At 41.7% G+C, this 17,724-nt stretch overlaps 1 protein-coding gene across 3 annotated transcripts in view; it reads left to right on the top strand.

Moving 5' to 3' along the window:
• The window catches only part of DICER1 (dicer 1, ribonuclease III), a 63,610-nt gene extending 55,727 nt beyond the window's left edge, over positions 1–7,883 (top strand). For all 3 annotated transcript variants that reach the window (XM_024131137.3, XM_028496365.2, XM_028496364.2), the window contains 5 exons: positions 1,254–2,142; positions 4,075–4,343; positions 6,841–7,003; positions 7,095–7,170; positions 7,521–7,883. In XM_024131137.3, coding sequence (XP_023986905.1) covers positions 1,254–2,142; positions 4,075–4,343; positions 6,841–7,003; positions 7,095–7,170; positions 7,521–7,686 — 1,563 coding nt within the window. In that variant the 3' untranslated portion in view covers positions 7,687–7,883. The remainder of the gene's footprint in view (positions 1–1,253; positions 2,143–4,074; positions 4,344–6,840; positions 7,004–7,094; positions 7,171–7,520) is intronic.
• Positions 7,884–17,724: the final 9,841 nt, after the last annotated feature.

Genomic DNA, 17,724 nt, shown 5'->3' with positions numbered 1-17,724 from the left:
GTGTCCACCGTTTTAGGGGGTTTTTTTGGTTTTCTTCCTTATTCTTGAAAAAAATTTGTAAACTTTTAAATTAAAATATACAGACAAATAGTTGTAGATACATGGATGGCTTGGCTCATTGCACTTATTTCTTTTCAAACAAATGCACTGTTTGTATCTCTTTTGAGTCTGGCTTAAAATGAGAATATTTGCAGTATTTAAAAAAATGGTTGACAAAGTTTGAAAACCTTTTTATCAGAATACTCTGCAAAGTTGTCACTATCGAAATTGAAGCACACCCTCTTTGAAGCACTCCCTCCCGCCTTTCCCCCCCAAGTCAAGTCTAGTTTATTTATTTTTTTATTGCACAACAGAAATTTGGTATCTTTCTAGCATTGCAAAAAAGTTACATCATTACTGAATCCTGGCCCATTATTAAGGTTGTCATTCACAAATAAGCTTTTGCCAAAGAAATTGGAATTAGCAAAGATCTTCTGACAGAAATTGGATTGTTGTGTTTCATGTTAGTCTAGATTGTCTTCTATTTTTGTCAGTTATGCTATAATCTGTTACCCTGATTACTCTAGCTCACCGGAAGGGAAAAGCATAATTCCTCAAATACATAGCTTAGTTCATAGTGATCACTTTTAGTTTCCAAGCAAAGTAGTTCAGTTTTACATGTAGCGAAGGAGCTTTGAAGTGGAAATAGGGACCAAAACTTCATTATGGAACCCCACTGTACATTTTTAATGTTATAAAGAAAATAATTTTATCTGTTTTCCTATTATTCTCTTATTTAATTGCAAAGATAATGCTTTTTCTACATCTGGAATTTAATTTTATTAATTTGAAAATCTTTTAAAAAACATTTTAAAACTTTGTCAGCCAACTTGAAGCTCTCTGTGATCAGCATACGAGAGCTTTTCCTTGTGTCTCCTGCTACAGTTAGAATTCTTAGCTGAAGTTTTGCCTTGTGGAGCTTAATTTTAAACTTTATATCCATGTATAAAATCCTTGACTTAAAGCTTCATACTGGATAAAGGTCGTTTTATAACTTAGAAAATGAACATTCAAAGAACGTGTTTTACTTTGTTTATATGATTAAATAACTTATTTTATGTTAATTGAAAACAAATGGCCATGATTTGAAAGTTGCCTTTTAGTATTTGTGGTTGTCATTTGAAATTATCCATAACCCTTGCTTTTATTGAGTCTCAAGCCGTTTTAAAAACAGCAGCTATGTCTCCCCTCCTTCCCCGTTCTCCCTCTTCCAGACAAAAGACTGCATGTTGGCTAATGGCAAGCTGGACGATGACTTCGAGGAGGAGGAAGAGGAGGAGGAGGACCTGATGTGGAGGGCTCCGAAGGAGGACGCCGAGGACGAAGAGGACTTCCTGGAGTACGATCAGGAGCATATCAAGTTCATAGATAACATGTTGATGGGATCCGGAGCTTTTGTAAAGAAAATCTCGCTTTCTGCTTTTTCAACCACTGATTCTGCCTATGAATGGAAAATGCCCAAAAAATCCTCCTTAGGTAGTATACCATTTTCATCAGATTTTGAGGATTTTGACTATAGCTCTTGGGATGCAATGTGCTATCTGGATCCTAGCAAAGCTGTTGAAGAGGATGACTTTGTGGTGGGGTTCTGGAACCCATCAGAAGAAAACTGTGGTGTTGACACAGGGAAACAGTCCATTTCTTACGACCTGCACACCGAGCAGTGCATTGCTGACAAAAGCATAGCCGACTGTGTGGAAGCCCTGCTGGGCTGCTATTTAACCAGCTGTGGCGAGAGGGCTGCTCAGCTTTTCCTCTGTTCGCTGGGCCTGAAGGTGCTCCCGCTAATTAAGAGGACTGATCGGGAAAAGGCCGTGTGCCCGACCAGGGAGAATTTCACCAGCCAACAAAAGAACCTTTCAGGGAGCCGCGCTGCCGCCTCTGGAGCTGGCTCCCGCTCCTCTGTGTTGAAAGACTTGGAGTATGGGTGTTTGGAGATCCCACCGAGATGTATGTTTGATCACCCAGATGCAGATAGGACACTGAGTCACCTCATCTCGGGTTTTGAAAATTTCGAAAAGAAAATCAACTACAGATTCAAGAATAAGGCTTACCTACTACAGGCTTTTACACACGCCTCCTACCACTACAACACTATCACTGGTAAGGAGCCCCAGACCAAAGCTCACTGCTCTGAAAATGAGACCCTGTGTTGTTTGAATTGTTCTGTAGAATAACGTGAAAAGAATAATCTATGCATGTACAGCCTTAGAGAGCATGGTGGGGGGAGGAAGCACAAGAAAGTGAAAGAAGCCTTTCTTTTTGGGCGCATACACTGTTCCTTAACTTTGACAGTTGGGAGCAGAGCTATCTTAGCTACTCGTGTCTCTGTCATCTTCTATGCAGCATAATTAGACAGATTCGGGCCTTAATATTTTGGTGTGATACCCGGTCACTGCTGCTTTGGGTTCTTGAATAATTTATTCGTATATTCTGGATGTCTTTCCACACCTCTTTATTGTTCTTCCTGAACAAAAAGGCGCCCCTCCCTTTAAGGTCTTTTAAAATCTAAAGATGAACCGATTAAAAGAAACTCTTTCACAGGAAGGTTTCATTGCTCTGACTCTGCTGTCACCTTCTGCTTTGCGCTGTGCTCCGTGTTTTTTCCCCTCCTTTATTTAATAGGCTCCCAGTCCATTCGGTTAGAAGGGAGAATAGGCGCCTGAAACCAAAATCGGCTTCAGGTTTCGAAACAGCTAAAGTCTGTATTTTTTTTTCTGTGTCAGAGTAACAAGCGCTTGAATTCAGAAAACCAAAGCCGAGTATAAAGTTTGTATAAGAAAAACAGTGTAGGTTAAGATGATCAGAAAAATGTAAAACCAAAAGTGAAAAATTATCTGACTCTGGACTAGAAAGACTGGTGAAACTAAAACCTGTTTTTCTTTGTGGAGAAGAAACGAGGCCTCCTTTTCTACCACGCTCTACTGGCAGGAGCCCTGGGTTCTAGTCTGCCTCGGCCCCTGCTCCTGAGCTCATCGGCTGTGCGGGGGCAGCTCACTATCTCTGTTCCCGCCTCAGTTTCCACAGTTGAACGGCTTCTTTTTTGTCTTTTTTTTTTTTTTTTAATTGCTTTACGATGCTGTATTACTTTCTACTGTACAGCAAAATGAATCAGCTACACACACACACACACACACACACACACACACACACACACGTATCTCCCCTCTTGTTTGGATTTCCTTCCCGTTTAGGTCACCACAGTGCATTAAGTAGAGTTCCCTGTGCTATGCAGTGCGTTCTCCCTAGTTATCTATATTTATAGCAGTATCAGTAGTGTATATGTGTCAGTCCCAATCTCCCAATTCATCTCACCTGAACAGCTTCTTTTTAATCACTGTGAGAAGATAGAGGTGTCGATCAGTGTTGAAAACGTCTCACATTTTGACATCGATCATTTTTGCTTAAGGTCTTTGCTCGCCTCCACGACTCTCTCAGCCTCTTGGTTTGTGTCAAATTCAACATTTTTCATTCAAGTTGAGAAGAAAACTGTCTTGTACTAACTGTCATCTCGTGTAGCAAATGTAACCCAGGAATGGCGAGGCATGGTATCTCTCCCACACTTTGCAGAGTGTGAGTGGACAGTGTGCAGGGGTGACAGCAGAGCGTGGGGAAGGGCTATGTGCAGGGAGGGTCTGGCGTTCGTTGCTAGGTGACGATGTGTGATGGAGCCTTTAGAATGGTGCCCCAGCACCTGCCTGGCCAGCACAGTGCCGAAGGAAAAGGGTTCAGTGATGATGATGTCACTTGGGAAATGCTTTTTTCTTAACGAGCATTAGTCTTTTGGCCACTTAAAGATTTTATGACCCCAATTTCTGTGTAAGAAATATACTTAATTTGTCATTAGAATTTAATTTCCAGAGGCTTCCGTATGATGTCAAATAATTTTGTCACTGAAGAATATATATGAAAATGAATCCCAATAAAAGTCTTTCCAGTGTGTCTGGGGGATCACTTCTTTATCTGAGTTATTGTTTGAAAATCGTGTAACTGTTTTTGCCGGAGCTCAGGGCTTTACTTTGGATCTTCCCTCAGATTGTTACCAGCGCTTAGAATTCCTGGGAGATGCAATTTTGGACTACCTCATAACCAAGCACCTTTATGAAGACCCGCGGCAGCACTCCCCAGGGGTCCTGACTGACCTGCGCTCGGCTCTGGTCAACAACACCATCTTTGCATCGCTGGCTGTGAAGTATGACTACCACAAGTACTTCAAAGCAGTTTCTCCCGAGCTCTTCCACGTCATCGATGATTTTGTGCAGTTTCAGCTCGAGAAGAATGAAATGCAAGGGATGGATTCTGAGGTTAGTGCCGTTTTAAGATATGTTGAATTCAGTGTTTAAAATAAGCCTTCCGACTCGGGTGCTCGGCGTAGCTGTCTAGAGAGCCGGCCGCAGGCGGGGGTTGTGGTCCCCAGCTCGCGCTGCGTTTTCCAGGGAAAGCTGAGCGGGCCGCAGTCTTCAGGGGGGCCTGTTCAGCTTGACCACTCATCCCGTGGTCATTCCGGCGAGGAGAGGGAGCCAGGGGGCTTTCGGCTGCCTCACCACCCCCGGTCCTTGATTCGGGCCCCTGGCATTTAGGCATGCCAGAGAGGTGCAGCCCTCCCCCTGCCCCCAGAGAAGCTTTCCCCTCAGTGAAAGCTCGGCCTGGTTGGTTCTGTCTTTCTTTCTGTTTAAAATAGGTCAGAGGTATTTGCTAATATCTCAGGTAAGCATCACAAATGTATATTCTGCTTCTACTTGAAACGGGAAAATCTCATTTAAAAACCAAACTTCTAAATTTTTAAGGACTGGAATTTGAGAGGTTTCTACTGTTAAGTTCAGCCAAAGGTTCTTTGGTGATGGAGCTAATTCTAATGTGTGTGTGAACTATTTTGAAATTTTGTAGGAAAGGATTTTGCTGAGATCTTTGCAATCTCCTCTAATCCTTCACTAACATCCATCCACGTACCTGGGTACCCAGGAGAGCACTTTCATGTCTTCTTCTCCTCATTCTGATTCCTTTTGTTCTTCTTTCTGTAGATTTCTTATAAGTCATGGAATTCATTCATAACTCTGGTAGCCATTTTAATTATTCTTTCTTTAATTTGTACCTTCCTGTTTTTTAATCGCACAAACCGTCGTTAGGGAGTAGTGCATTTCCTTGGCTTCCTGTGAGAGAAATGAAGAGGCTGGGTTTTGAGGTGTAGCCACGGGGCAGAAGGGTCAAGCTCATTGAACGGGATGGAGGACGTGCTGAAGGGGAATCGGTAGGCAGCGCCCTTCCTCTCCCCTTTCGCCCTTGCACACTCTTCCAAGATTAACGGTCTGAGTTGGAGCACAGCTAGCAGTGAGACCAGGAATTAGAACCATCTCAGATATAGTCAGTATTATTTCTAGTCTCATTCTGTAGAAATACTTAAGCTTAGAAGTTGAGGAATCAGCTAAACCTAAAGTTCTCTCTTGATGACAGTTGGACATACTGGCTTTGTTAGTTTTTGTTCATTCTTTTCCTTCCCTTGGTTTATATAAACGTATGTATAGAAGTTACAAAAACTGATTGGGAATGTCATGGTCTGGCTTCTCAAACTTACTGTTTGATCTTAAGAAAGTCTCTCCACCTCTCTGGGCCCCGGTTTCCCCATTTGTAAAAGGAGAGAATTAAACTTGATAAGTTTAAAAATTCCCATCTACAACAGTAAGTATCTTATTTTTTCCAGGAGTCAGCATCTATTATATAGAACTTTGTGTGGCTAAACCATCCATTTAGAAATTACTATCCCCCCTTCTTTTTATTTCTCTTTCACAAGTAATGTGTGTGTATTTTAGAAAATACAGATAACTGAAGTTAACATTGTGATGTTTTATTGCTAATGTACATAGACATAAAGTTATGTACAATATAAAATGAAATTATAGCCTGCATAATGTACCATACCCTATTCTTTTCACTTACTATATCGTGGATGACTTTCCCCGATCATTAATAATTGGGATTACAACTTTCAGTAGCTGCACGCTAGTGAGTATATGGCTATAATGTAATGTGTTTAAACAATCCTTTGCGACTGGATGGTTAAGGCATTTTTTTGTTAGGGTTTGTAATAAACATGGATGCGGTAAATCTACTTAAATATCCAGTTATCTCCTTAAGATGAATTCCTAGAGACGGAATTGCCACATCAAAGAATTGTGCACTTTTAAAAGGCGTTTGATACATATGTGAGTTTTTATTCTAGTAATCTGAATACCTTCTGTGTGTCAGGTTCTCTGTCTTAGTGAACATTTATTAAGTGGTTTAATAAAAGGGGAGCTTGGAGGAAAATATCTTCCAAATAGAATTTCCCTGTCAAAAAAGTGGCAGTTTACACTCCCCAAAGCAGTGTACACCCTTGCTTGCGCTGCACTAATGAGTATTCTGCCTGCTCCTTGCCAAGCCGCCAGGGGGTAGACCTGTTTCAGTGTGCAGTTCTATGATTATGAGTGAAATTTGAAAATTTTTTTCATCAATTTATTGACTGTTTCCAGTTTGTGTTAGGGTTGTTTTTGTTTTTATTTGGAAGTAATCTTTTTTCCTTTGTTGAATATAGAATACTAAATAGGGAAGGGCTTTTTTTCTTTCCTGTTTTTTTTTTTTTTTAATAAGGTAAGGTAATGTTTGTGAAGAACCTATTACAGTGTAATTGGCATGTCATAAATGTTTGATGTTGTTACCCTTGTTAAAGATATAGTAAGAGTCATATCCAAGAAAAGAAACACATCTCTGTAGACTGCCTTTCAAAGCGGGCTTTTTGCTTACAAGTCACTTTTCTCCCTATAATAGCTTAGGAGATCTGAGGAGGATGAAGAGAAGGAAGAGGATATTGAAGTTCCAAAGGCCATGGGGGATATTTTCGAGTCGCTTGCTGGTGCCATTTACATGGATAGCGGGATGTCGCTGGAGATGGTTTGGCAGGTGTACTATCCTATGATGCGGCCGCTGATAGGTACAGTTGGCTCCCCTTTGAAAGAGGCAGAATCACAATTAAAAACAACTTCAAGGGTATTAATCACATTATTCTTTCATTTTGATTACAGAAAAATTTTCTGCAAATGTGCCCCGTTCCCCTGTGCGAGAATTGCTTGAAATGGAACCAGAAACCGCCAAATTTAGGTAAGCAAAAATACGCATGGAAAACAACTTACTGAAAAGCAAGGGGGAAGAGTTCTCAAAGATGCCATAAACTAATGATTTTGAAAACTGTTTACCCTGGGACATGCCCTTATGCAGTTGCTGTCTGTAGCCTGATTGACTTCTCTTTGTGTTTTGTAAAGTAACTCTGAGTTAGAGAAGGAGCGGCAGCCCTGTCTGTTGGTAGTATGCAGCAGTGACAACGCATGCTTTCTTCGCGTGGTGTCAGCTTGCGTTGGGGACTCTCAGCCTGAGAGTCCATACTCGGTGCTGACTGACTGTAATAATAAATACTTCTGACTTCTAATTCAAGCTGTTTGGCTTTGTTACAGCCCGGCTGAGAGAACTTATGATGGCAAGGTCAGAGTCACCGTGGAAGTAGTAGGAAAGGGGAAATTCAAAGGTGTTGGCCGAAGTTACAGGATCGCCAAGTCTGCGGCAGCAAGAAGAGCCCTACGAAGCCTCAAAGCTAATCAACCTCAGGTTCCCAACAGCTGAAACCCCTTTTTAAAATTAAACAACAACAACAACAACAAAGAGCAGAATTAAGGTGGAAAATAAATTTAAGTTGAAAAGGCTGATTTAACACTGATAGTGAGTGGACTGGATTTGAAGGCAGAATTTAAAGTTTGTTTGATAACAAGATAGGTTACAGAATAAAACATTTAACATATGTGTAAAAATTTTGGAACTAACCGTAGTTTTAGTTTTTTGCGCAAACACAATCTTGTCTTCTTTCCTCACTTCTGCTTTGTTTAAATCACAAGAGTGCTTTACTGATGACGTTTAGCAATTGTTCAAAGAAATTATTGAGAGTTTTTGTTTTGTTTTGTTTCGTTTTAGTTTAATTCTGTCAGCTTTGCTTAGTGTTCGGAGGCCAAGGAGCTTAAACCTGGAATAGCCCCCAGGGTTCTGTTGAGAGCTCTTGACACCCGACGGTGTGTGTGGCAGTGCCAGTCCTGCGTAGTTGATAAGCTGAGTAGAGCGATGCAGTTTGCGAGAGAAGTGTGCCAGTGTTGTCTTTCCTTTCTACATTATAGCGTGTAAGGTGATGTTTCCTGGTCGCTGTTGCACTTAATAGTAAGGGACAGATTTTTAATTAACATTGGCTGGCCTGTTGGCAAATCACAGTTTAGTTTTCTCATGCCATGTTGTCTTGCATAAAAGAGGTTCTTGCCTTAAGAGTAAAACCCTCATGGATAGTCTTTCATTTCTGATCTTTTTGGAACAAACTGTTTTACATTCCCTTCATTGTGTTATTATGCATTAGACCATGAGACAGCGTGATACTTACAATTCACTAGTATAGTTGTAACCTAACTTATGACGGGATTATGTGAGAATTTCTGTCATATGTGTACTGAAGACATTTTCAAAACCAGAATAGGTAGTCTATGGAGTTTTTAAAATACCATCATAAAAATAATCATCGGCTAAATACCCAATTTTACTGAAAACCTCCTGCTAGGTAGTTCTGCTGATGGAAATTGTTTGTGGCAAATAATTTTGCCCTGTAGGCTGTTGCTCTAACAAAATAAACTTTAGACATATCACGCCTAAAATATGCTGCAGATTTTATAATGGATTGGTTACTTATTTAAAGAAGCAAAACAGAGCACCTTACCCTTAGTCTTCTCACATACATTTCTTACTGTACTTTTCAGAGTGTTGCATGCGTATTTCACCTACCAAAGCTGTGCTGTCAATGCCATGAAAGTTTAACGTTTGCGATAAACTGCCGTAATTTTGATACATCTGTGATTTAGGCCATTAATTTAGATAAACTAGCTCATTGTTTCCATCTTTGGAAAAGGAAGAAAAAAGGCATTTTTAGGCATTTGCCTAAGTTTCTTTAATTAGACTTGTAGGCACTCTTCATTTAAATACCTCAGTTCTTTTCTTTTGCATGCATTTTTCCCCTGTTTGGTGCTATGTTTATGTATTATGCTTGAAATTTTAATTTTTTTTTTTTTTTTTTTTTTTTTTTGCACTGTAACTATAATACCTCTTAATTTACCTTTTTAAAAGCTGTGGGTCAGTCTTGCACTCCCACCAACATACCAGTAGAGTTTTGCTGCAGTTTGCCCCATTAATTATGCTTGAAATTCAAGAAGCTGAGCAGAGGTGTCTAAATAATTTCCAGCACATCATTCTGAACGTGATGCCTCATGTAATGCTGCATTTATGTTTTAAATTGCAGTTGAATACTGTACTTCTTGCTTTATCTGCACCACCTACCCCCAGAGAAACACCTCTGTGCGTGTGCACACAGAAGACTGTCAGCTCTGCTTCCTAAGGAGACCTGAGTGAAGGGGACGTTAAGCTTCTCCAGTGTGATTCGTTGTCTCCAATCTTAAACTTCAGTTGAGATCTAAATTGTTAAATGAGCTTGAGAGCAAATCAGTTTGGGTGGACGTGTTTTTAAAATATTTAATTCTGATTTGGAACCTTAGATTTCTGTTTGGTTTTTTAAAGAAACCTCCATGTAAGATCTCCTGGCAATTTAAAACCAGGCAATTGTTGGATTAGGTAACTGTAAATGTAGACAATTAACAAGTAAGGCTGGATATGCATGTCACTTGTGAGGGTGATTTGTGATAAAGTTGTATCACAAATCTCCTGATAATTTATAAACTACCTGATGCCAGGAGCTTAGGGCCTTGCATTGTGTCTAACGCACTAATCCCAGTGTTAAGGGATTCACTGGCCTCCTGGCGCCAAAATCAGATTGTTTCACAGTTACAATTCCCGTGGGGAGAAAAAGGCCTCGATATATTGTGTAACCTTAAGACGAGTATCTTTTGTTAATACTAAAAAGTTCAGACTTGGATGAGATTAGGTCACACAGTCTCAGGGGTTCAAATTTCCTGCTACCATTCAAAATTTTTTATCAACAGCAAACTTTAGCTATTGCTTTTTTAATTTTTTTTGGTTGGAGGACAATAGCTGATTTTAATTGTGACTCACGCTTTGAAGCAATCTGTGATCCCCTGGTTACTAAGTTAAAAAATAAAAGCTATGAGTTAGACACATGAAATGGTTATGGACGCTTTTGTGCTGCTGATTTTTAATGCTGTAAACTTTCCCCTAGTTTCGTTTATTGAAATGTTTCCCATCCATTACTTAAGGAAAAACATCACTCTTGTCGCTCCACTTTACCACCTTGTCTGTCATCCTTTTGTTCCTGTGATCGCCATGTGAGACTGATTGTGATTTGGAAACCCCCCTGGTGTGGTTGTGCGGCCAGCACGTGCGGGAAGGACTGGGCAGGCGCGTTTTGAAAAGCAACTGCAGAAATTCCTTACGATGATTGTGTGGAGGTTAGTTGGCATGAACGTTCATTGTTAATGTTTTTTGATTTTATTTTTTTATAATACACTTTCAGCAGTCCTGACTATGCTGCGTTTTGTAATAGCTTTTTTCCCCTCTGTTCTGTTCATGTAGCACAGATAAGCATTGCACTTGGTACCATGCTTTACCTCATTTCAAGGAAAATATGCTTAACTGGGAGGAAAAAATGTGGTTTGGCCTCGCTGCTGTTTTGATTTACCGAATTTGAAAATGATAATTATAATGCCTGCAATGTGTCATATACTTGCACAACTTAAATAGGTCATTTTTGTCTGTGGCATTTTTACTGTTTGTGAAAGTATGACGAAGATTTGTTAACTGAACTCTTAATTATGTTTTAAAGATATTTGTTACTTTTTTTTTCTTTTCTCTTTTACATTATGTGAAGTGATTAAATTTAGAATGACCTCTAACACTCCTGTAATTATCTTTTAAAATACTAATATTTTTCCTCGCTTAATAATAGCTTGCCCTCAGAAAGATTCAAATTGCCCTGCCTAAATAGCGAGAGACTGGAGGCTACTTTGGTTCTGTTGGTTCAGTTCATAAATACAATTATTCACCCAGCAGTCGGCTCTTTTAGTCATTACCTGACATCAGCCTGTGTAACTGCAGAGTGCAGAGACTAATCGGGACCCAGACCTACCACAGTTCAGTCTGAAGGCCCACTTGATTTAAAACTTTCTGTCTTCCTCTGTTAGGGTGTCTAATCCTTTTACACAAAATTTAAGCCACCAAACGGAGACCTTGATGTCTTCATTTCAACTGCATCTGAAGTTCTTTTAGTGCCCCGAACCAGTTTGTGTTAGCTGCGGAACTGAAACTCATGTCTTGTTTATTACCTATATGGTTATTTTAATTACATTTAAATAGGTATATTTTTTCAACCACTGATTACTTTTCAGGAACTTAATTATTTCCAAATAAATTTCTTTATTTTATATTGTACATGAGAGGTTTTTAAGATATTGTTTAAGACCAAGAATATTGAAATGATTTTAAAAGTTGTTGGATTCGCCAGTAGCAATATCTAGGGAATTTGCATTGAGACTATTGTATTTTCCACTAGCAGTGAAAATGATCTTTTGAAACTAACTTGTAAATATATTTTAATCGTTAATCGTTTTTTTTCTCTAGTCCATTTTTATTTGGACATCACCCACAATTTAAATTTTATAGATGCACTCAGAATTCACTGCAGCAGCAGGTTACATAGCAAAAATGCAAAGGTGAACAGGAAGTGAAATTTCTGGCTTTTCTGTTGTAAATAGAGTGAAGGAAAATGACTAAAATCAAGTAAAACTAACACATGTATAATTTGATTGACAAAAAAATATTTACCATCACATGCTGCAGCTGTTTTTAAGGAACATGATGTAATTCATTCATACAGTAATCATGCTGCAGAAATTTGCAGTCTGCACCTTATGGGTCACAATTACCTTTAGTCGTTTTTTTTTTTTTTTTTTGTAATAATTGTAGCCAAGTAAATCTCCAATAAAGTTATGGTCAGTTCACTTTGTGTCCTTTTGTCTTTTTCTTTTCTTGTTTTGATTCAGGTCAAGTTTAAATAGTTGTAGCAGAAATGTCTTTAAAATGTTTTAATTCCATGGTCATCTGAAAATGCATACTTTAATTTGATAAAATGTTGTTTACCGAGTTATGCTTCCCGTCTCCTGGTGGAGTTATCTACTAACAATTGCCTTGTTCTCTTCTGATTTAAATAATACCAGTGTGTTTGCCTGAAATTCTGCCACATTGACGGATGTTTTCCAGGTCCTGGATTATCTATGACACATTTGACACATTCCTTAAGTGAATTTGCTTATTCCGAAGTCAAGTGGACAGAATGTTCGGCTTCCAGGTTTTTAGGACACACTTCCAATATAGTATTGGCTAAGAAAGAATTCCATTATTTCAAGCTTTGACCTAACCTTTTTGTAACTCAGTAAACCAAGCACTAAAAGGAATGCCTCTGCTGTAGGAACAAGATGGTAAGTATAAGTTTCATAGAATGAGAAAAAAAATTCAGTTTTCCTTTATAAGACTTTAAATTAATCTCTTCCTTCCCCCTCCCTCTGACTTCTCTAAAGCGAAGGAGAAAAAAGTATACGTATTTTAATCCTGAGGAATTTGGTTGAGTTCTACATACTTGCGTTCGTTGGTGTTACTGCCCAGAATTCACTGCGTGGTTCAGGCCAAGCCTGAGAGCCACAGCCCTTTCCCGCCACCTCGCCCTCCCTTCCTGTGGCTGGAACAGGGAACACAGCCAGGCCAGGCCAGGCAGATCAGCTTGCAGGTTGTGATGGGCATGAAAAGAATCCAGATGGAAGTGAGCTTTTTTCTTTTTGTGGATCCATAAGTGTATAACGTAGGTATCGGATGGAACGGTGGGTGCTGGGTGCAGCCCGCTTAGGCGTGGACTGAGCTGTGATCTCCGCGGAGACACCGGGAGCAAGGGCGTGCCCTCACGGTAGACGCGAGGCCAGGAGCCTTCCCGACCTGTGTGCAAGGCAATGTGGGAACAACTCGTAGATCTTTTTTATCTCTCTTTTTTCTTTTTTGTGGTAAATTACACATAAAACTCACCACAGAGCCATTTTTAATTATAGAGTTTAATGGCATTAAGTACATTCACATTGCTCTGCAGCCATCACCACCATCTAGTTCCAGAACTTTTCTTCATCCCAAACTGAAACCCTGTCCCCGTTAAACACTAACCCCCATCTGCTCCGTCCCCCAGTCCTGGTACCCACCGTTCTGCTTTCTGTCTCTGAATTTGACTATTTTAGGTGCTTACAGATAAGTGGAATCAGACAGTATTTGTCCTTTGGCGTCTGGCTTGTTAGGGTCCAGCCATGTTGTAGCATGTGTCAGGATTTCCTTCCTCTTTAGGGCCGAGTAACGTTTCGTTGTATATATAATATATAGGCCACGTTTATGTTTAGCCATTCATTTGCCGACGGGCGTTGGGTTGCTTTCACGCTTCCACTTTTTGGCTGTTGTGAATAATGCTGCCGTGAACACTGGTGTACATTTACCTGTTTGAATCCCTGCTTTCAGTTCTGTAGCGTATGTATCCAGGAATGGAATTGCTAGATCACATGGTAAATTCTCTGTTTGATTTTTTTGAGAAGCTTCCATACTGTTTTCACAGCGCTGCACCCTTTTACATTCTCGCCACCAGTGCACAAGGATCCCAATTTCTTCACAGCCTCACCAACTCTTCATTTTTATTTTTGATGATAATAGCTATCCCAGTGGGTGTGAGGTGGTAACTTATTGTAGTTCTGTGCTTATTGGCCATGTGTGCATCTTTGTAGAAATATCTCTTCGAGTCCTTTGCCCATCTTTGAATTGGGTGGTTTTTTATTGTTGAGTTTTAAGGAGTTCTTTATATATTTTGGCTATTAAACCTTTATCAGGTTCGTGATTTACAAATACATGTTTCCATTCTGTGGGTTGCCTTTTTGCTCCCTTGAAAATTCTGTCTTGAAAAAGTCTGAATTGCAAGACACGTTGGCCTCAAGGATTTCAAATAAGGGCTCTCGGACCTATAATAACTAAGATTTATTGAACACGTACGAGGTGCCTGATCTGTCCTAAATGTTTTACACATTTTATGCCATTTACTCCTCACCACGATTACAGAAATGGCAGCCTTTGGAGGAAAGTAGAGCATAGTGCATCACGCTGAGAACTGGGGTCACGATGTCTGGCTTCCGGCACTGTGCAACTTCAGGCAAGTTGTTAAGCCACCCTTAGCCCCACGTCCTTGCCTTTACAATGAGGGAGAGTCATGTGGCTTCAGTGGGGGATCGTGTAAAACGCTGGGCTCAGGGCCCCACACATCCTAAGCTCATAATGAACGCTCATTGTTACTATAATCCCCATTTTACAGATGGGAAAAACGAGGCATAGAGAAGGGAAGTAACTTGTCTGAGGTCACAGCAGGTCAGATCAAAAGGAGTGTTTAACCATCATTCAACAATTCCCTAATTTATGTGGCTCCTTTAAGGTAAAGGTGAAATTAAAATATGTGAATGTATGTGCATGTGTGTCATAGATATTTCACGTTGAGAAGAGAACCAGATGGTGACTCATAACGAACATGGGCGGCAATTGTGGGATTTGTTTCTTTGTTTTGTATGTAACCCTAGTAGCTCCTGAGGAGAAGATTCATGGTCCTTGTTAGAGAGCCCGAGTTAAAACCTACCATTACTCTGTTACCCAACTCACATTAGTCTGAAAAACTAGGGATGTGCCCAGCGGCTGTTTAAGGGCTGTGCATGAGGCCAGTAGTCTTGGTAAGAGAAGCCATTGGTTCCCCGTTTTAAATAACACTCTTCCTGGTCCAACCAGAAATAAGCGTTTATTTTAACCTCTGCCTTTTTCCCCCTGCTTTTGCATTCACTGTATTTTGAAAAGAAAGGAGAGCCCTTTTACCTCAGTAAAGCCGCACGTGTATATATATATATATATATATATATACACGTATATATATATATACGTGTATACACACACACACACACACACACACCTGGTATATATATATATACGTGTATACACACACACACACACACACACACACACACACACACACACCTGGTCCGACCAGAGATAAGCGTTTATTTTAACCTCTGCTTTTTTCCCCCTGCTTTTGCATTCAGAGCCCTTTTACCTCAGTAAAGAGACACACACACACACACACACGGGACAGAAGTGTGGCCCATGATGGTGTTTCTGCCATGCAAAGTGAAGGGGATGTTCCCTGATCTTGGTGACCTCCTTCCGTGGTTGGGGGACCGGGTGTGGTGGGTGGTGTGTGCACAGGCTCGAATCTATAACTAGGAAGTTACCAGGTGATGAAGCAGTACCAGAGTTCTGTTGGTGTTTAGGGAATAATTTTTGATGAGCCGCTTACTGTGTGAGCACTGAGTGTTCCTGGGTTTTTTGTTCTGAACATTGCCTCTCATTCGTAACACTCCCTACCCACCCCCACGTTCCCAGCAGTGCCTGAATCTGCCTTTGAGATGGAGACTTGAGTAGATTTCAGGGATGTTCATAGATGTGATATGGCCAAAAAAAGTTCCATGCTTCGCTAAGTTTGGGCATTTATGGGTTAAACATAGTTGAACAGGATTCTTTGCAGGGCTTCTCAGGTCCTTTATTATGCTGAAGTGCCTTGGGCCTGAGAGAGGGCTGCATTTCCCCAACTTATTAGACCAGACACCTTCACAGTAGATCTTAGGTACCAGCATCCCGAGCAACACACTTGCAGACATGCCCTGCCAGGCACGCGGGCGTTTGGTGAACCACGTCTCTGACAGTGCCCAGGAACCCAGCAGCCTGTGGTCGGTCAGCCAGTGGGCCCAAGGTCACACTTGAAGGTGACAAGCAGCCCTTGCGGCTGGTGATCTGGAAGGGACCCTAAGGGTTTATTCACCGTGTCACTTTGGCTCCGCAGGCATAGGTGAGTCCAAGTCCTGTTTTCCTGGCTACACGTGACTTTCTGTTGGCAGTCACAAAGTCATGCTCCTGTTGGATGTGTTTTCTGTTAAAACGAGTTTTGCTTGTGCAGGGGTTGGTCCCTGACAGTCCTAGAGCAGGACACACTTCAGGACATTTGCCTCCTGCTGAGGGCTGCACCTTCGCCATCTCAGGATGATGGATGTTGTCTTCCCTATCATCCCAAGTCTGCAGCTTTCAGGGAGGCCTTTCTGTGTGCTGTTGACTCTGCCTAAAGCTCTCCTGGCCCTCTCCCCACCTTTTTTATTCATCCAGTGCGACCCTTCCTTGCAGACAGAGCCGGGCCCCAGGCCCCCTGGGACATCTTCCCATACCCAGCCCACCCTCAGCCCAGGTCCCCACCACAGCCCCCTACCCTTCTCACAGCACATCTCACACCACTGCCCCACCTCTCCACACGTCTGCGAGCCTCTGGAATGAAAGGACCGTGTCCTAACCGCCACCGTGTGTTCTGGGTCCCAGATGCCACTGGGCCTCAGGAGAACCTCAGTGTGTGCTGATCTCAGCCCAGTGCTGTGTGCCCTCTGTCTGCGGGTGTTAATGATTCTTCAAGAGACGGAGGAAGGGCAGGGTCAGGAGAGGGTTGAGGGTGGAGGCAGCAGAGAAGAGAGTGGGGAGAAGCCCCACTTTGCACAATGTCTTCAGCGAGGGGAATGGGACCTGGGTCCTCCTGACTATTGTGTCATAGTCTGGGGTGAAGAGTGGGTCTTCTGGTCCATCGGACACAGTTGGTTCATGCAGAGCTGAAAACCCAGTCGAGAAATGTCTGGAAGAGCCTGTGCTTTTCCTGAAGATCTGGTTTGAATGGACACTGATCTTGTAACTGATCTTTTTTCCCTTTTTGCTTTGACTACTCGGCAACTCAGAGCCAGATGTGCAGCAGGCCTACGGGTCACCCGTTCACTGAAACATTTGTGGGCACCGTCTGTGTGCGGCACTCTTCCAAGTAATGAGGACAGAGCTGTGAGGGGCACGCAGGCCTCGTCCTCATCACAGGCTGTCACGTCCCACGGCCAAACCAACGGGTAGTTGCTTCCTGGGAATAAAACCCTGTGTTTGTATTAGTTTCTCATTTCCCTTTGCCCTCATCCCCCTAAGTCTCCATCCTATCCTGTTACGGCATCTCTACAGTCGTTGCCACAGATCTTGAGAATAAGATGGGCTGTAACAAGCATATCGGTACGCCTTGGTCCAGGATATGCATTAAGCAGCTACTAACTATTCGACATGAAGCTGACATTTATGAGTTACGGTAGTTCTTGAGAAGGCCGGTAGCCCAGTAGAGTCACAGCTTTGAACTTTGTTCTGGTTTCGCTGTGACGTCCCAGGGGGCCGGTCTGTTAAATGGGTACAGCCACAGCCCACGCGCTGTTTTGTGAAGACAAGGCGACGACCAGCCGTGTCCTCCCACGACAGGGGGCGTCGTGCTCTCGGTGTTCCCCTGCTCCCGAGCCCAGGCTCAAATGTGGGCAGACACAGAGGGACACAAGTTGATTTTATGGGAAAGTGTGTTGGAGCTTTAAGTTCTCTTAAGAGCCGTAAGGCCGCTTTGGGTTTTGTTTGGTGGTTAGTTATTTTTACTTATATTTACCTATTTTGGAATAAAGGGCTGAATCAGTCCTCTTAACAAGCCAGAATTCCAGCTTGAGGCTGTGT

This window comes from Physeter macrocephalus, chromosome 11 (assembly GCF_002837175.3).
Source record: "Physeter macrocephalus isolate SW-GA chromosome 11, ASM283717v5, whole genome shotgun sequence".
Taxonomy (NCBI): Eukaryota; Metazoa; Chordata; class Mammalia; order Artiodactyla; family Physeteridae; genus Physeter; species Physeter macrocephalus.
The sequence above is the reverse complement of the archived record's forward strand: the minus strand, read 5'-3'. Positions and strand labels throughout refer to the sequence as shown.